The 20,761-nt window shown below is 40.4% G+C and overlaps 2 protein-coding genes and 1 long non-coding RNA gene across 3 annotated transcripts; 1 reads left to right on the top strand and 2 right to left on the bottom strand.

The window, feature by feature from the left end:
* Window positions 1-1,536: 1,536 nt before the first annotated feature.
* LOC110922417 (transaldolase) lies at window positions 1,537-6,321 on the bottom strand. Its single transcript, XM_022166723.2, has 7 exons — window positions 5,876-6,321; window positions 5,260-5,431; window positions 5,090-5,139; window positions 4,513-4,813; window positions 3,362-3,550; window positions 3,100-3,282; window positions 1,537-1,925 (listed from the first exon to the last, which is right to left on the bottom strand). The coding sequence occupies exons 1-7, from the start codon at window positions 6,040-6,042 to the stop codon at window positions 1,680-1,682; spliced, it is 1,308 nt and encodes a 435-aa protein (XP_022022415.1). The 5' UTR covers window positions 6,043-6,321; the 3' UTR covers window positions 1,537-1,679.
* On the top strand, window positions 1,876-3,442 carry LOC118489116. Its single transcript, XR_004886264.1, has 2 exons — window positions 1,876-2,014; window positions 3,035-3,442. It is a non-coding gene; the product is annotated as an uncharacterized LOC118489116 (long non-coding RNA).
* A 2,656-nt stretch (window positions 6,322-8,977) lies between the features above and the next one.
* Window positions 8,978-12,694, bottom strand: LOC110925852 (cytochrome b-c1 complex subunit Rieske-4, mitochondrial). Its single transcript, XM_022169677.2, has 2 exons — window positions 12,400-12,694; window positions 8,978-9,814 (listed from the first exon to the last, which is right to left on the bottom strand). Exons 1-2 carry the CDS (start codon window positions 12,587-12,589, stop codon window positions 9,177-9,179), a joined length of 828 nt encoding a protein of 275 aa, XP_022025369.1. The 5' UTR covers window positions 12,590-12,694; the 3' UTR covers window positions 8,978-9,176.
* Between the last annotated feature and the right edge of the window lie 8,067 nt (window positions 12,695-20,761).

Raw genomic sequence — 20,761 nt, 5'->3', positions numbered from 1 at the left:
CATCTAAACCTTAGAAAACTATGACATCAGTGCATACCCAATTTAGTTTGCATTTGAAAGTGATTGAAACTATCCGAGTATTTGGCAAATTCTGATTATTATTATTATTATTTAAGAATTAATTTGTACAAGAACTTAAATGTAATGAGATAACCATAATCAGTTTTGTTGCAGCTACTCCTAAACTGCCCCCAAAATAATCGAAAATTCGGAATCAGTTTCATTAGACCATACTTGCTTAACACTTTTAACTTTAACATAATGCCCTATCACGTAGACAGTGGGCTTTAACTAACCCACCCTTTAACTATCATGTTGTGATTAACTAAAAACTAATTAAAAGTAGTGAAAAAAAAGTGTGATTGGTTGGTTTGGGGTGGGCCCCACCTCATTCTTTCCCCAAGGGCGCTAATGGCTTGGCGCCCTTGTTAAACAAGGTTATTTTGGCCTTTGGGCGTTAGACCACAACAGGTGGTCTTATACCCAACCAAACACTAGAATCTGATCCTTCTTGAGAGAAATGTTGAGTCATAATAATGTTTGAAAGGACAGAAAGAATGCTGACAATGAAGCAGCATTAAGATAGGGGAATATGATGTCAATTGATGAGACTGACTATAATAGCAGGTTGCATAACAATCAACATTACAACAAAGTTTGATTCCAAATACGAGGTTGAAAAAGATTGCTGTCACCAAGGCTCATTCATCAGAGATTTGGGTATATATAGCTCAATTACACTCACTTGAGCTATCTATTGGTTATGACAGTTAACTACTTACTAAGGGCATGTTTGGCTTAACTTATTGCTGACTTTTCCAAAAGTCCTTTTGGCAAAAATAAGTCAGGAAATCCTGACTTTTGCCTTCAAAAAAGGACTTTTGCCCTTAAAATGGAAAGCCAAACACTTCTCAAAAGGACTTTTACCCCTTCAAAAGTCATTTTTTCTTCAAAATAAGGAACCCCAAACACCCACTAACATTCTAGTCCCTCTACTTTGAAAATGTACATCGACGGTCCTTACTTCTAATGACCATAACACATTTGTTCCGAGTCTTAATTCTAGCCAAAGGCTTTCACTTAATATAGATTGTTGATACTAACTAGTTTGAGGGGTTGTTATCTTAAGTAACAAAAATCAAATATGTTTAGATATGTTTTTCTAGTACTAATAATTTGATACATTAATATATACACTTAAAAGAAAAGGTCCAAAAAACACCCCAAGCTTTCTAAATTGAAAAATACAGATCCTAAACTTTAGAAAACTTTCTAGAAACTTTATAAATCGTCATTTTCACCCCTTAGGTTCAACTTTTCTAAATTTAGAAACACACGTTTTCATATGGTTAACACATCATATAAAGTGTTGCCGCCTATAAACAACTAAATATAAAGTGTTGCCGCCTATGACAACAATCTAGTGAAATAACAAAAATCAAAGATATAAAAACTAGCATGAAACTATCAATGAAATGAAAACACAAGCAAGGACCACCACACAGCCAAGGCATATAGAGATAAGAGAAACCAACATAAAACCCAAAACCAACCACTCATCATCATTTCACTTTAACAACTCCCATTACACAATCTTTCAATCACTTACACAACCATTCTTTATTATCTTTTAAGTCTGTTGATGCCAAACAAACACTGGAAACACATATTAAGAAGGTCTACAGGTTGACTAGTTTCAGCGAATTAGCCTTCTCTTGCAGACTATCAAGCAGGCTGTCAAAGCTTTTCTTGAACGAATCTACTCCTTCAAGTTCCAACTGGTTACCAACGTAGCTCCAATCGATCCCCAATTTCTCCAAAGCGTTGTAAATTCCTTCAGCCTCTGATACATTCGCATCGATGGTCCTTCCAACTGTACCATGGTCGATGAATGCTTGCAGAGCTTGATCGGGCATAGTTGACACCTAATCAACAAGATTTGTGACAAACACATTAACATTTGGTGACCATCTAAGCAGTTAATATCGCCGATATATCACCGATGAGATATCAGGTTCCAAATATCGGTCCCCTGGTGAGATATCGGTCAAAATATCGGTAGCAATATTATCGGCGATATTGAACGATATTTGACCGATGTATCACCGATTTTCCCGATATCAGTACCTTTCTTCTTCGTTCTACCATTTGACTTTCTTCTTATTGCTGCTATTAGTGTTTTAAGTCTTAATTGTTGGTGTTAAATTTTAATGTTTTGCAAGCTGCAAAAGGTTAATTTGTTAATGCTAGGAGAGTATACTGAATTGGTAGTTGTAAATTGCTATATATATAGGGTAAGGTTCATGCGAGAACCACCTTTATTGCAAGAACCAATGTGAACACAACCTAAAATAGGTAAAAAAACCTAACCCCCCCCCCCCCCCCCCCAAGAACCACCTTTTTTTTGGCTACTAAAAGTAGCGATTTTTATATAAAAAATATTAAAAAAAAAATTGTGTGTTTTTTAGCTATTTTTAGGCATTTTTGGTTGTGTTCACATTGGTTCTCGCGGTTCTCGCAATAAAGGGTGGTTCCTAACGGATCTTTGTCCTATATATATATATATATATATATAGGTAGAGGATCCTGTAAAAAATGCTCAAAGTGTGAGAAGTGTATTATAACACTATATATAATACTATATAACACCATATAAACACCGTATAACAATATGTAACACCATATAATACCATATAACACTATATAACATTATATAACAAATATAACACTATAGTTTGTCTGATAGCATGTCTATGATAGATGTATAGTGTTATATTTGTTATATAATGTTATATAGTTTTACATAGTGTTATATGGTATTATATGGTGTTGCATATTGTTATACGGTGTTTATATATATATATATATATATATATATATATAAATTCAGCATGATATTAAAATTACCGATATCCCACCGTTATTGCGAGTATCGTTCCTTAGACCGATATCCATTTTTTTATTGCATTAACGGGTTTGTCAACTATGGTTTATTTTAAGCTAACTTTTTATTTTTACTTGTTTGACCCACTAGAGATAAATCGTCACCTCTACAGCAAGGTGGACCACCTTACACAACATATGGTTCACACTACTCACCGTGTCTGGCCCAACAAGTGGGGCCACATATAGGGTGTCGGGATAGGCCGGGTTCTTAACACTGGTTGAGGCCCATAGCAACCGTTGCTTCTTAGCTCCTTTCTTCACAAGGGCCTCCCATCGTGGGCCCGAGAATTTCTTTTGGTAAAGTTGGAAGGCTAGAGCCGCTTGAGCATTTGCAGCCTGTAAATTTAACCATGTGGTGAAAAAAAGATTTCGAAGGTAAATTTTCAGTTCATTACTTTAATGATTGGCTTTTTACCTTTCCTCGAAGATTGAGGGCCTCTGGGGTTCCGATTTTTTCAAGCATTTTGTCGACAAGTGTGTCTACTCGACTAACAAAGAAAGAAGCAACGCTTGTAACCCTAGATAAGTCGTCAAGACCTGAAGCCTCCAATCCGTCCAAATAAGCGTCAATAACTGCCTCGTATCGTGATAGTGAAAATATGAGCTGTGACAAATCATTAAAAAACAGAAGAAAAAAACGAAATTAATAATGAGCTAAAAGTTTAGAGTGATATTAAATAATCAGAATTAGAATCGATAAATATCTGTAATAAAATGGCGTGTAGTAAATACTTTTCAATGGACTTTTGTTGTTTGAAACTGTAATATTCAGATGTTTGACGTTTTGGAAAATTCTCGTTATCTAGAGTTTATATTTAAAATGAGTAAATGACCAAAAATGACAGTTTTGTGAAAAAGGAGGATAAAAAATATAAGTAATTTTGTTTTAACCATGGATGATCAATTTTGTTGAGTCCAAGATGAAACTAAATACCTGACCCCTATTATAATCAGAAACATAAGAGTAAAATGCCATTTTTGTCCCTGAGGTTTGGCCAGGTTTGTGGCTTTTGTGCAAAGGTTTGTTTTTCCGCATTTGGATCCAAAAGGTTTGAAATCTTGCTATTTTAATCCGGCTTGTTAACTCCATCCATTTTTCTCCTTTAAGTCAGAGGTATTTCCGTCTTTTTTGTTATCTTAAAGAGCAATTTAGTCTTTTTCAGGGGTATTCGGTCCTCTTACATAAAGTGAAAAAAACCGAATTGCCCTTTAAGTTAACAAAAAAGACGGAAATACCCCCGACTTAACGAAGAAAAGTGGATGGAGCTAACGAGCCAAATGAAAATGGCAAGATTTCAAACATTATTTATCCATATGCAGAAAAACAAACCTTTGGACGAAAGTCGCAAAATTGGCCAAACCTCGGGACGAAAATGGCATTTTACTCGAAACATAATTTGTTCATCCAAACATCAAAAACTGGTGATTGTGACTTTCAAGTCACAATAATTAGATAATCAAGTTCCAAACCGCAAATCCAACTAAAGAAAATGTGCGTCTTTACCTCAGCAAAATGAAATATACTATAAGCTATAAACTAACTAACGATGTAGAGAATCAACTTACAGTTACATTAACGCTTATTCCCAAAGAAATGACATCTCTAACTGAAGGAACGCAAGCAGCAGTTGCGGGAATCTTGATGTAAACATTGGGACGGTCAACCACTTTATGCAACCATTTTGCAGCATCAACGGTCCCTTGAGTATCATCAGCAAGCCGAGGTGAAACCTCAACAGAAACATAACCATCACCGCCATCGGTTTCATCGTAAATCGGCTCAAAGAGCCTGCAAGCATCTTGGATATCTTTTACTACAAGTTCCCAATACGCACTTTCGATGTCTTTCCCCCCTTGTACAAGTTCCCTGTAATTACATCATTAATTGTTAAACTATAGAAGCAGAATTCATTTATCAAAACCATGGTTGCAAAAGTCGCTAGGCGCTCCCTAGTCGGATTCGGGAGTACTCGGAAAGTACTCGGCTTAGGCGGAGATTACTCGGGGTCGGGGAGTAATTGGCCCGGGAGACCAGTACTCGTGCCTCGGCAGCCTACCCTGTAGCGAGTACTCGGGGAGTACTCGGAGCCTAGGCGGGACTTTTACAACCATGATCAAAACATTAAAAACTTATTGGGTATACCTGAATTGATCATTGTAAGCATTTGATGTTGATATTGCCTTTTGAAAAATCTGTAATCACATATCAACATCTCATCAAAATTATCATGAATTAGGAATGTGGAAAGCACATATTTATATACATTTTAAATTATATAAACAAATATTAGTACAAAATAAATGGTTAATTACCGCGGGGTTGCTTGTAACGCCTCTCACACCACTTTCGATCAGCGGAATAAGATCGGTAACAGGTCGGCAGAGGTTATCGTACCACGGACTCTGTCCTTGCTTCTCGTAAAGATCATGAAGAGTTGTTCTCTTAACATGGCTTCCATTTCCACCATTTTGGCTACATTTCACACTTTTGAAAAGAATCAAGTCAGCAACAAGTGTACAAATCTTTCAAATTTCACTAATTGAGTAAAACAAGAATTAAAAAAAAAAAAAGCAAATCAAAACACTACCACTTACATGCATCCCAAAAAAAAATCACAAGCTAAAACTAGTTAAAAAAAAAAAAAAAAAAAAAAAAACCCTTAAAGGAACATGTAAAAATCATCACACCACAAAAAGATTGAATCTTTTAGGGCATAGTTAAAAACCCATAAAAACCCAACTGAATTAAACTCTATTATTTAACCCATAACAGATTTTTAACAATCAAGACTCTACCAACACCAGACCGCCAGTTACACACCTTTGATCAATAATTTAACCCCACATAACAAAAAAGAAAATTAAAATAAATAACATAACAATCATTAAATAAAGATTCAATAAATGACATAAAAAACAGAGTACTCACAGCAAAGAGGCAGCTAGAGGGACAGTGGATCGAACGGACAACTTGGAGGAAGAAAGGTTGAGTCTTGCCGGAAAACCCAGATAGACGGCGGTGGTTGGTGGTGGTGGAAGCACCGGCGACGACTTAAGAGGTGTGATCGGAGAAGAAAGATTGGAAATGGAAGCCATAGAAGGAAGTTGGTGGGTTTTGTGTGTGTGTGTTTTTGATCTGAATGAGATCTAAAGAGGTGAGAGAGAGATATATATATGGGGGTTTCTATTTCACCAACCCCGTCATCTACGATGAAATTGAAATGGGTTTGGTGAGTTTGATTAAATTAATCAATTTTATTTAGGGTTAAAAGGAGATTAGTGAGGTTAATCAGCTTTGTGTGTCTGTTCTTGGCGGCTCGTATAAGCATTATTCTTTTAATTAATTTATATATTATTGCAGGTATACAGTGTAAGAATAAAGATGCTATTTTTTTTTGTTGTATAAAGGACTCGAAAAGAGTTAACTGTCATTTTCGTTCATGTGTTTTATTCACTTTTGTCATTTCAGTTCAATTTTTAAAAATGCACTAGTTTCCTTCTTCACATACTGAAAACGTGTCACTTCAGTTCAAAAATTAAAACTTAGTTAAGTCAGACAGGTTAAATGAAGGGTATTATTATCAATTCATATATCTTTTATTTTCACCTTATTTTATGAATTGACAATAATACCCTTCATTTAACTTGTCTGACTTAACTGGGTTTTAATTTTTGAACTGAAGTGACACGTTTCCAGTATGTCAGAGAAGAAACTTGTGCATTTTTTAAAATTGGTCTGAAATGACAAAAGTGAACAAACCATAGGGATGAAAATGACAGTTAACTCAAAGGAAAATCATTCTTTCCGTGAACATCTGGGTGAAGGGATGAATCAGGTTCGAACCTAATGGGGGTGAGAGTTTACGGATTTCATTCGGTTCCCGCGCATCGGGGGAACGGTCTCACAACGGTCGAGGAGTCGACCTTGAACTTAGCCCCGAATAAAGAAGGTTTACACGTAAAATTTTTTGCCGTTTAAAAAAATAAATGAAAATGATATTTACATAAAATATTTAGCAATTATTGATCATGTACACTTTATTAGAAGACAGATTCTATTAGTGTACCAATTTGACTAAACATTTACTCAATAAAAAGACAGAAAATCATCTTTAAGATTGTTTTTCAGAGACATTATCGATGATTTTTAATCACATAAAATTATAACATGTATGCTTAGCGGTCATGAAAGATAAATAACGTTCATGAAACCATAAACGAAATACAAGGGTGAGTGTTTTTTTACCGGGTCTTAGTATCGACCAAACAACATCGATATCAATATTTATTTATTGGTTTTTGTTTTCGGTACTAGTTTTTTTCAGTATTTTTTGGTATGTTGCTCTACCGGCATCGAACCAATACCGAACAACCATAATCGGTATGATATTTGAATTTTGTTTTTACTCATTTTTTGTTTCAGTATTTTCGATACCGGAAAGATACCAAGGTCATCCCTAATTGAATACGGCTATATAATTAAGTATAGAACTGAGATTACCAGTATTTTTCGATACCCGAGCCCTATTGTAATCAGACTTTGATTTATTTTTCTTAAAAAACATATCTTTGAGGTAATTAATAAGAAAGAGCCTTTGGGAGGTTGGAAAGGGTCCAAATTAAGAGCGATGACTTTTAATCAAAGGCACGAGCCATGCTTCTATATGACCTTCAAGACACTGTTTTTCTACCACCATAGTATTTCACTATTCACGTAAAATAATAATAGATATTGCTTTGTCTCGTCATTTATTTAAATAATAACTCTTTTAAATTCCTATAAACTTCAAAAAATCAGGATTATTTTACCTATTTTACCAATTTGATAAATACTGTAACATTGTTAATATATAAAATATTTAAAACAATTCAAACTTAACTAGTCGTATGTTCATTACAACATCTTATACAGGCATCTTTATAAATAATAGTTATATATCAACTACATATATAGTAATTCTAACTCGACTAGATCTATGTTTCTTACGACATGTTATACGCATCTCATATCATTCGTAAAGTGTGTAATAAGAATGTCCACTTCAACTAGAGGTCAGCGTAATGGTTCAATTAAGAAATGGTGGCCTAGATAATCCGTAACCCAGATAGATAAATGTGAGCTTCTAGTAGACAACAAATTATATGTCAACTACAAATATAAAAAATCTTATCCAACTAGATCTATGTTTCTTAAATGACATGTTATACACATCTCATATCATTCATAATCTGCGTAATAAGAAATGTCCACCTCAACTAAAGGCCATTGTAATGGTTCAATTACGAAAGGGTGGCCTAGATAATCTATAGGACAAGCAACCCAAGATAAAAATACGTGAGCTTCTAGTAAACAACAAACAAATAATATTAATTAGTATAGGAGTTCAATATTACAATTTTATTTATCAGTATGAACTCTCAAAAGAACATAAGAGTAGAGGTGTAAAAAAACCAAGAACATAAAAGAGTAGAGGTGTAGAAAAACCGCTTTGGGCCCGATGAACTGGTTTTCAACCCGGCCCGATCCCAAAAAAACTGGTTTGCTGCTCGGTTTGAGCCCGAAACAACCTGGCGATTTGGTATAGGTTCGGAATTTTTGTGTTGAGAACCATTTACAACTATAACCGATCGGGGCACAATAAAAAACGGTTTTGACGCTTCACACCGGCCTGAAGCCGATCAAAATCAGTTTTGAGTGGGTTGGGTTTTTGAACTCTTAAATCAGTTTATAACCCGACCCGGGTTGGACCAAACCGCTTTGAGCCCAAGGTAAAAAAGACCAGACTGATTTACAACCCGAACCGGTTTAGGCCCAAGCCGGGTTTTGTACATCTCTACATAAAGAGTACAAAAGGAATTCATCAGCCAGTCCACTAAGACCAGCTTCTCAACTACTTACATTAAGCCCTAGTCAAACTCCAGCAGCAATGAGCCTCCCACAATTGAACCCTTAATTCACAGGATATTTGAATTGTTTTTTGGTCACATATGAGGAGGTATTATTAACTTATCATAGATATGAGCCCTAAAGTTAAATAAAAAAATCACATGTATAAAATATTCCCAACAAATAAAAAACACCTGATGCTGCCTTATTCAGTACTCAGATGCAGCCCATACAAAAAAAATATCTGATACATAATAAAAAACATGAAAAATATAACAAAATTAAACCATTAGTCTCTGCTTTCTTGCAGCACTCTTTATAACAGACCTTGCTCACAACATTCTCAACCTATCAGCAACTTATTATCACCCAAGAAGCTATAAGTAGGCACCTCCAGATTATAAGGCGCAGGACCTTTCCGGATTCTTCCAGAGATATCATAGTGGGACCCATGACACGGGCAAAACCACCCACCAAAGTCCCCTGCGTTTGGCAACGGAATGCAACCCAGATGAGTACACACCCCAACAACTATGAGCCACTCCGGGTCTTTAACCCTAACCGCATCCTCTTGTGGGTCCCTAAGGGAGTTCACGTCAACACTGTTGGCTAGGCTGATGTCATCCTCGGTCCTGCGCCTGATGAAGACTGGTTTCCCACGCCACTTGACGGTGACTGTAGTCCCTGGCTCGATGCTTGAGAGGTCAACTTCGAGGGAAGCAAGGGCAAGAACGTCTTTACTGGCCGACATGCTTAGAACAAACTTGAGTACCAAGAGACGGATTAGGGATGCATAAACGAAGCGCCCGCCGGTTAACACGAAGTATGCAAAAGCACGCTTGCTGGGGTCACCGGGTGGATATCGTTCATGATTGTACTCGTCGTAAGTGATTTTGGATGTTGGGTTCTGAATGGCGGCTACGGTGGGAGGGACGTCGAAACCGAGGTCGTGTGTTGGAGTAATTGAACCAGAAGAAAGACCTGAAAGAAATTGCCAGAGTTTATATTGAACCATAACATGGAATTCAAACACCAGAATAGAATATTAAAAATCAATCCAACAGAGGATATTTAATTTAACTTTTGTTTATTAGTGAAATGGTTGCTCAATATTGAGGGATCCAGGATGATATACAATTTTTACAATATGCATGTAACATTTACACACGCTTCATCATTCATGTAGTTATCAATTCGTCTACCGGATATTGCGAATCATGAAAACCCATATTTAGAACAAAAATGATAATAGAAGTTAGTTAAAGACCTTTAACATGGCTTGATTCCATGTTACTATATAACAGATCAAACTGGTTCAAAATCATGGTTTTAAAAAATGTTTGAGACGTGCGCCTCAAGGCGCGCCTCGAGGCGAAACGGCCAAAAAAACGAGTCTGAGGCGCGCCTCATGGTGTTTTTAATGTATATGCGCCTCAGAGGGGCTGAGGCGCTAAGAAAGCTGCGCCTCAGGGGATTTTGATAGTTGTTTTTGATGTTTTTGACTTTTTGTGTCAATCTCAAGCATTTCATGTCTTTTTTAAGTGTGTTTTGATGATTTTGATGAATCTGATGATGAAATTAGTTAGTATTATTATTTTTATAATATATATAATTTTTATATTTATTTATTAGTACCGCCTCGGCCTTACGCCTCGTGAGGCGAAGGGAAAACACCTCAAAACTCGTTTCCGTTCTTTTAAACCCTGGTCAAAATTACAGATATCATACAAGTTTAGCTGATAAAGAAAATGCCTCAAATTTTATGTACCGGCTATAATACAAATACATTTTAATGGTGTTTCTTTTGTGAGAAAGGAACAAGCAATTACATTCACACATGTCATACTAGTGGCATGAGGTATTAAGATAGAGCATGCATAGTTATTTAGACTATATATCATTGACAGACAGTTATTGCCATAAAATGGGATAATTAACAAAACAATCAATAACAAACGACATGCCCTGCCTGCACAAGCTTACACACTCTAGAGCATCAAAATTGGGCAAAAATGCAGCTCCAAAGTTGTTTTGACTTCAAACAGATAGTGATGTGTGCTTACAATTTGAAGAGAAGATATGTTATCACTGTTTTTTTTTCAAATGAATGGAAAGAAGCTTCTTCAACGTGACAAATATATGCTAATTAGTCATATGAACACGATGGGGTGCAATGACACAATTATAAGAGTACTTGACACGTAATAATTTATTTCATTTTGTTTGTTGCAATAAAAAGATAAAGCAAGATTGCACTAAACCTTGCTACAGTGGAAGATATGATAAAGCACTGAATATCTCCATCATGGATCATAAACAGTTTTTGCACAGATTAGCTGCTCTCAACCCTAAAATATTCCAAGGGGGTGTTTTCTGGAAGATGCGCCTAAGCGTGAGGTCATGTCGAACAGGATGAGGGTAGGCAATGGTTGTACATGAGGTGACACTCTTTTGAACTTCACAGAGAAGTGGGCCTCTGCATGACATCCCACATACCGATCCTCATCTACTAATGAGTTCTCTTCTCTTTATGGGCGATTTATTAAAATGGGCCATCTATTTGAATTGATTGTCTATTCAATAGCAAAAGCCTATGTGATGTGCCTAAAAACCTAGAAGCAACATCATAACCTTTTGTTTATGTGCAATTGTAATCTTGCTGGTTTACCTTACCGCTGGTTTACCTTACCGTTCCAATAAAAAAGGACAAAAAAATCATAACCTTGTCAGTTCTCAATATTAGGTGTTTTGGGATAAAGGTGTCTCTCTGCTACAAATGAGCTACTTGTACAATTCATTACTGATATATATGTTATTGTTTATATATTCTTATCATTCTTTTGTGTTTAACAACTAAAATACATATGCGAACAAGCATACCATGTCTCTGCCATCTTTCATCCCATGTTATGCAACACTTCTTATGATAGCAATATAGCATATTAACATATAGCCACTAGCAAACGTGAATGAAAATTCGTACGTCTACCAATCCTGGTGACGTATGATAATCACTACATAACACATAATAACAGTAGCTGCAGTTTAATATATAGTTATCCCAATCCGGAAAGATTCATACGGCAGGCAAACCTTGCAGACATCAAAGCCAAACAAAGTAAAACAAAAACTTTACATCCAGAAAGACGCTCAAAACTCTTCATAATAACAAGAAAAACACATATCAACAAATGTTTACAAGCAACCCAACGTCTATAAGCCAAGAGACCATGAGAACCTCCATATATAAAATTATAATAACAATCCCCAAACATAACAAAAACAATATTGGATCCATCAGCACTCACAAACTTTCAACCATTAATCATTAACCACAAAAACATCGCAATAAGCAATCAGCATATAATTTTAAACGCAAATGAATATAAATCATTAACAGAAATTAATCACCAGGTGAACACCTCACATCCTCTACAAATGTCAACAAAACCTAAAACGCTACGTGCGTCTATACATATCAATAAATCAAGCAAATCCGTACAGATAGATTAAAACAGAAATCAAAATCCAATAGTTACATAACGAATAACGTTAAACCGACTGACCTCTGATGTGTTGAAGAAACATGGAATTGAGGTATGAAGGATAAGGATTGGAAATGGATCTGGAATCATCGGATTTGGAATCACCGGCGCCGTTGATTGGATTGCGAGAGATGATGGCGGATGAGGCCGGAGTAGATGACCGCCATGAAGAAGAGAGAGAAGAGCATCTCCTCCCGGCTACTCGCAACATGTTGTGGATTTCAGAGTTTCCGATTTAGGGTTTCAGAGAAAGGGGAAGATGCAAATGCAAATGAAAGAAGAAGATCGAAAGGGTAAGTTAGTTGTCTATTTTTCTTTCCAATAAACGGGCGAACGATATTGTTTTTCTTTTTTTTTTTTTTTTTCTCAAACTAATTTTATGTCCACCGTGGATTTTTCTTTTGCTAGAGGTAAAAAATCAAATAAAAAGTTTATTTTACCTAAGTATGATGAGAAGGAATCTTAATTATTCATTTTTCGAATCAATGGTTAAGATGAAAGTGTAGGAAAAAGGAGGAGTGCAAGGGTATTTTGGAAAAATCATATTTATAGACTTTATCTCTCCACATGCATATTCCACCTCCATTTTTTAAACTTTCATAACTTTTTTATACTACATTATTTTTCATAAAAATTTCACCATAAAATCGAGCGTCTTTTTATCTTTAATTTGAGTACCATATTGCTATATAAAATATGAAAACTAAAAAAACCCACTAAAATGTGTTGTATTTCTATGTTGTATAACGTTTTTTGTGCTGGATTTTTGTACTATATTTTTGTGCTAAATTTTTTGTGCTGGATTTTTTTGTCTTAATTTTTTTTCTCAATTTTTTGTGCTGGAGTTTTTTGTACTACATTTTTTTGCTAAATTTTTTCGTGCTATATTTTTTGTATTACATTTTTGTGCTATATTTTTTGTATTAGATTTTTTGTGCTAGATTTTTTTGTTGTATTTTTAAAAAACAAAAGGGGTGCCACATGTCATTTTCACTCCTATTTATAAGGACCAAAATGCCCTTCATTCCTACTTATTAGGAGTGTCACATGTCATCATCACAATCCTTCTTAGGCCACTTAGGCAAAATCCACTTTTTAGTGGATCCTTCCCTATCTCGTGTTTTTATTATTAGACACGTGTATTACACGGATTTAAGAATATAACATTATAAATTATTTAATTTTATGTTGTCTTCATAAATTTACATAAATAATTTTTTACCATAGATAACACAACAAATCAATTGGTTATGTGTAAAAACCAATTCTTTTGAAAACAAGTCAACTTTACATAGAAATTGTCCTATATTTTTATCTATTGTCATGACAAAACATAGGGCGAAAGGAAACTGTCTTCTTTTCAATTTAAACGTAGTCTTTTAATTTGTTGGTATTAAACGAAATCTACATATAAACGTTCAAGTGCTAGTATTACTTCCGAATAATATGAGTGCATCAATAACATGATCGCACAGTAATAGGACCTGTAGTCGAGTTCCATTATATAAACCATTCTTTCAATCAATATTTCTTGATAACGTCACTGGAATACTGACCTTTGGTAATTATCAATAATCTGGCAAGCCTAAGATTTTAACTCCATTTAGGACATCCAGTGAGTATAGACTTGCACCAAAATTATTATGAAGATGTTATATCCTTAAACCCGTGTATTACACAAATCTTATAACATTAATAGTGTTTTCAAAGCATGAAAGTAAGCCGGTTTTCAAGTATCGGGTTAACATATTCTTTACCATTTTTATTATTATAATATAAAATAATAATTTATTTAATAGATGTTTTAAATGTATAGTAAAAGAATCTTTTTAAAAAATAATAGCTAATTATATATTACTAGCGGTAAGACCCGTGTGCAAACACGGGTCGTTTCTTAGAAACCATGCATAGTCCATATTGACAAAGAGAAAAAAAAATAATTAGTGCAGAATTATAAAGTTGATATACACTAATGGTCAATAGGTGAAGGGGTATGGTCCCAAAACGACCATTACCCGCATCAAACAAACCCCTACCAGTAAGCAAACCGCACCCATGCGGTCACATCCTTCGAACCCATTCGGTTCGAAGATGAATAGCTTGACCCAAGTACGAAAGAAGATGAGCATATCGATGCGGCTGGCACCGCATCATATGGCCATTTTCGTCACGACAAGGGAAGCGAGCAAATAGTCTCCACATACGATGATGCGGCCAACACCGCATCTCGCGTATTTCTTTATCACAAGTAGGAGACGCGGTAACTTCAGACGTTACCGCATGCAGCGATGCGGCTCGCACCGCACCCTGCATATCCAACAAGTGGACTGACACGCCAGGCAAGTGGCTGACACCACGAGGCAAGTGGCGCCGACGACAGTCCCCTGTCAGAGCTATTAAAGCAATGGGCTGACGTGGCGTAACCCCCACGGCCGGCGAGACTGACACACCTGCAACGGTGCAGCTCGTCGTCAGCCCATCCATCAATCTCCTCCTTCACTCCTCGGCTATAAATACCGACCCCAAACCAGGTTTGAGGTATCTCTTCACGACTCTCTCACTACTACTATCTTGCTTTGCTTCCCAAGCAAACTACTGATTCTCACGCCGGAGAGTGGTAACAAGGAGCACCCCCCACCCCATCCTCCTTGTTACGAGTCACGGCTTGTTTCCTTGTGCAGGAGATCATCCATCGGTGACCCAGCCAGCGATCTCCGAGAGGAAGGGATTAACCCTTCTTGACGAGACCAGTGTGTTAACCCTGCCCGGTTAACCATTGTTTCATCATTGGCGCCCACCGCTACTCTTAGCACTTTTTAATCCATCCCTCTCCCTCTCAAGATCATGACTGATAACCAAAACACCAATGCGGATAACCCAAATCCCCCGGTCCTAACAGGGGTCCACCCTTCGACCCCTCAACCCGGACACATTGGCACGTCCACCCAAAGGATCCCATCCTTTGCGTTCGGACACGACTTATCACAGGCCCCAACTGTGCTTCCACCAGGCGTGGACTTACACTCCTGGTACCAACAGCAGACTGACCTGCTGATAGCGGCTTACAACCGCGCTTGTACGGAAGCAAACGTACAAGCTGGGCCTACTCCAATACAACACACACCTGCCAACCGTATACTCCAATACGATAGCAGGTTACACTCACGTCCGGCTTCCAGAAGCCGACATGACGACCGTGGATCATCTTACTGTTCGGTCAACACACTCAACGAGGATACTTCCTCATATGAGTCCCGCCCCAGAGGGCCAGTGCATACCCGCCTGGGCCCCTATGGCGAAGATAGGAGGCGGTCAGCCTCCAGGCGCGGCCCAGGCATCCAGAGCCGACTGGGCCCACAACCTCACACGGAAGGGTACGGTCATACCGACCCTGACGATCAAACCTACCGCGGGGAGTCTCACGACACCAATAGCAGACCAGGGGGACGCAACTATGTTCCTCCCAGTCACCCCCGCACTACATACCTCAGGGCGGCAAAGCGCCCTGTGCACGAACCATACAGGCCAAGGGCCGCGGCCGAAAATTCAAAATTCGTCCCGCACATCGCCAACGCCGATATCACAACGACAAAATTCCCAGTCAACATTGGGAAATACAGTGGCTCGACCGACCCGGACGACCACATGAACATCTTCACAGGCGCAGGCGTCAATGGCAGGTGGGACGAACCCACCTGGTGCAATTTTTTCCCCCAGACCCTTATCGGTCTGGCCAGGGCATGGTTTGATTCTTTGCCAGTGGGATCACTGGATTCTTTCGAGGACTTGCGCGCCAAGTTCCTCGCCCATTTCAGCCAACAGCGACGCCACGAACGCGATTCGTTGGACGTCATGAACATCTGGCGAAGGGATGACGAATCGCTCGAGGCATTCGTCATCCGTTACAATAAAGAATGCCTAGAGATAGGCGACGTGGCGGACCAAATGGCGCGAAACCATTTTATTCGGGCCGTCAAAGACAGAGAAATGATCATGACCATCTCTGGCAAGGAGGGTTTGCCTAAAAAATGGGAGGATGTCATGACCGCAGTCAAGACATATGCCCAGACACAGCGGTCGCTCGAACCGCACGTCAAAAAGGCAAAACCCCAAGCCGAAACATCCCACCAAGGGTCCAAACGTAACAACAAGCGAAACCGGGATGCAGGAAATCGGGATATTACTAAACCGTATTTCCCGCAACCCAACACGTTTGACCCACAATGCTACAACCCTGCCCGAGACACTCGGGCACCAAGAAAAGAATCTCGGGACCGCAAATGGACCGAGATCAACCAGTCGCCAAGAGAGGTCCTCCTCGCAGATCCACAATTCTTGCGACCGGCCCAACCAATGAAGTCCAAGAAAAGTCAGGACCTCACACTATACTGTGAGTACCACAAGGACTCGGGCCACACCACCAACAACTGCATCAGTCTCCGGCTGGAGATTGAGCGGGCGTTGAAAGAGGGGAAACTACAACACCTCTTACCAGGTGGACAAAAGCCCACCAAGCACATCACCCCTCACAACGAAGGTACCTCCTCCGGGAAGAAAGCCATGTACGTGGCTTCCACCCACATGATCTACGGAGGCAAAGGTAGGCCGCGCAAAGCGGCACGAAGACCGGACAATGATTGGAAAGACGAGCAAGTCGTCTTTCCAAAAGTCCGAGGCGGACCGCGTGATAGACGCGCCGTCGTCATTTCAGGCCAGCTGGCCCATTACTGCACCGAGCGTTTGTTCATTGACCCGGGCAGTACATCCGATATAATCTACGAGCAATGCTTCAATCAATTTGACCAAGAGGACAAAGATCGGTTGCAGGCCGTAGATTACCCGCTGGCCGGATTCGCAGGGGAAACAGTCTTTCCCCTAGGTCAAATTACATTTCCCGTGCGTCTTACCAATGGTAAACACACGCGGACGGAGGAGGTAAACTTCATGGTTTTACCCCACACCTCCAATTATGACGTCCTCCTTGGGAGAGAATCCCAAGGAGATTTCAATATGATCACATCCGTCCCCCACTCCGCGGTTGGTTTCCCAACCGCATCGGGGGTTGCAATCATCTACGCCCGCAAGGACGTCATGATGACGGACGAAGCACGTCCGACAAAGGTCGCAAGGCCCACCCCCGTCGGCCAACCGGAAAAATGGGTTCTCAACCCAAAGCATCCGGAACAGAAGGTCACATTGGGTCACGCCTTATCCTCGACCACCAGAGCGCACCTGAAGGAGCTCCTCTTCAGGAACCAAGACATCTTCGCGTGGACTCCCGCAGACATGACAGGGGTCCCACGCGAAATAGCGCAGCACTATTTGAATACCAAACCAGGTATCAAGCCAGTGATCCAAGGCCAACGCCACCTTGGGTCAGCTAAAAATCAGGCGATGCAAGAGCAGATCGAAGAACTGCTCTCCGCAGGTATACTGCGGGAAGTCAAGTACCAGACTTGGTTATCCAACCCTGTCATGGTAGAAAAACCATCCGGGGGCTGGCGCATGTGCGTCGATTACAAGGACCTTAACAAGGCCTGCCCCAAGGATTGTTACGCGCTTCCAGAAATCGACGAAAAGGTCGATAACCTCGCGCCATTTCGGTGGAAGTGTTTCCTCGATTGCTACAAAGGGTACCACCAGGTACAAATGGCACTTGAGGATGAAGACAAAACGGCATTCCGGACCCCAACCGGAAATTACTGCTATACAAAAATGCCGTTTGGGTTGCGCAACGCGGGCTCAACCTACCAAAAGCTGATGAACGACACTTTCCGCGGTCAAATAAGCAAAAGTGTCGAAATCTATATGGACGACCTGGTCGTCATGAGCATGGAGGAAGATACCATGCTCACCGATATAGAAAGAACATTCCAAACTCTGCGAAGCGTCAACATGAAGCTCAATCCAGGGAAATGCTCGTTTGGAATGGAAGAAGGCAAATTCCTTGGGTTCATCGTCACCAAAGATGGATTCAAGGTAAACCCGGAAAAAGTGCAGGCGATCGAGCGCATGCCATCACCTGCATCGATGAAAGATATGCAACGCCTGGCCGGAAGGCTGGCGGCACTCAACAGGTTTTTGGCTAACCACGCAGCCAAGTCATACCCTTTCATCAAAACCCTGCGAAGCTGTTCAAAGAAAGAACAATTCCAGTGGACCACAGAGGCTGAAAAGGCCTTCCGGGAAATGAAGGAGTGTTTGATACAACTCCCAACACTAACCGCACCATGCAAAGATGAGCCACTCATCTTATACCTATCCGCTGCAGACAACGCAGTGGGCGCGGTATTAATAGTGGAACGAGCGGGGGTTCAAACACCCATCTATTATATCAGCAAAATGCTCAACGACCCGGAGACGAGATACTCAATAATGGAAAAATTGGTACTAGCACTGGTACATGCTTCAAGACGGTTACGACGATTACTTCGTAAACCACATCATCACAGTGCTAACCAATTACAGGATCGGCCCGATCCTATCCAAACCCGACATCTCTGGGAGATTAGCAAAATGGGCAATTGAACTGGGCGCACATACGATACATTACAAACCGCGCCCTGCCATCAAAGGCCAAATCTTAGCTGATTTCGCCGCTGAAGTACCAGCAGATCGCATCCAAGAATGCGAAGAATCCCAAAATCCTGCGCCCCCACCACCCTCCTCAGAAGTATGGGCACTATTTACCGATGGTGCATCCAACGAGGAAGGCGCGGGCGCAGGTCTGCGACTCGTCAGCCCTGACGGCCAAGAGCTTACATATGCCATCCGCCTCGATTTTAAAAGCACGAACAACGAGGCAGAATATGAAGCACTATTAGCCGGGCTACGTTTAGCAGTCAAAATCGGCGTGCAACATCTGGAAGCGCACGTCGATTCTTTGTTAGTTGCGGGCCAGGTACGCGGCGACTATGCCGCCAAAGGGGATATCATGATCCTCTACCTCGAGCAAGCCCTGCAGCTAAAATCCAAATTCGCTTCATTCAATATTCGACACATTAATCGAAGCGAAAACAAATCCGCGGATGCACTATCAAAGCTTGCATCCACCAGCTTCCAGCACCTGGCAAAGGAGATACGTATCGAGATTTTGCAAAATCCTTCGGTTCCTCTCCGCCAGGTCAGCGTCATCCAATACGGAACAACGTCATGGATGACACCAATTATCGCATACCTTCAGTCAGGTGTGACTCCCGAGAGCAAAACAGAGGCACGTAAGTTGCAATACAAAGCGTGCCACTATCAAATGGGAGACGGTATCTTATACCGAAAGTCATACCTCGAACCGCTCCTCCGATGCGTTAATCCACAAGATGCCACATACCTTATCCGAGAGATACATGAGGGCATATGCGGCATACATGCCGGACCACGCATGGTCGTGGCAAAAATCATGAATGCCGGGTATTACTGGCCCGGCATGCACCTGGACGCCGTCAAAGAATTACGCAAATGCATGGACTGCCAGCGCCATGCTCCAAAAACGTTGCGACCAAAGAACAATCTGGTCCCCGTCACTACTGCATGGCCTTTTCAAAAATGGGCAATCGACGTAGTGGGACCATTCCCGGACGCACCAGGTGCAGTTAAATTTATCATAGTGGCGGTTGATTACTTCACAAAATGGGTAGAGGCGAAACCACTCGCTTCCACCACTGCTATGATAACAAGAAAGTTCATTTGGGAGCACATCATCTGCCGTTTCGGTTTACCAATGTACATTGTTACCGACAACGGCACCAACTTCGCTGCCGACGAATTCCAACAATGGCTAGAAGAGCTGAACATCAAACACATATTCTCGTCAGTCGCACACCCACAAGGGAACGGCCAAGTCGAGAGTATAAATAAAGGCTTAGTCGAAGGAATCAAAGCACGATTGGGAACAGCCAGGCGTGGCTGGGTCGATGAACTCCCAAGCATCTTATGGGCTCACCGCACTAGCCCAAAAACAAGCAACGGGGAAACACCTTTCAGCCTCGTCTACGGGTCGGAAGCGGTGATACCCGCGGAAATGGGCCTCCCATCTCCTAGAATGTTAGCTATCGAAAAGCTAGACAACAACAGGGAACGTAGGATCGATTTGGACCTCCTAGAAGAAAGGCGCGAGAACGCCGCCATCAACGAGGCCAAATACAAATCCAAACTGGAAAAGTATTACAACGCGCGAGTCCGCGTTTGTACTTTCAATCCAGGGGACTACGTCCTACGTGACAACGAGGCATCTAACGCCGAGCGCCCAGGAAAACTTGCCCCCAAGTGGGAAGGACCCTACCTCATCAGCGAGGTCTTAGGGAAGGGCGCATACAGGTTACAAACACTAGAGGGCGAGCCTATCGCCAGAACATGGAACGCACAACAGCTTAGACGCTGCTATATG

The sequence above is a fragment of the Helianthus annuus genome, chromosome 17 (genome assembly GCF_002127325.2).
Source record: "Helianthus annuus cultivar XRQ/B chromosome 17, HanXRQr2.0-SUNRISE, whole genome shotgun sequence".
In the NCBI taxonomy this organism is placed as follows: domain Eukaryota; kingdom Viridiplantae; phylum Streptophyta; class Magnoliopsida; order Asterales; family Asteraceae; genus Helianthus; species Helianthus annuus.
The sequence above is the reverse complement of the archived record's forward strand: the minus strand, read 5'-3'. Positions and strand labels throughout refer to the sequence as shown.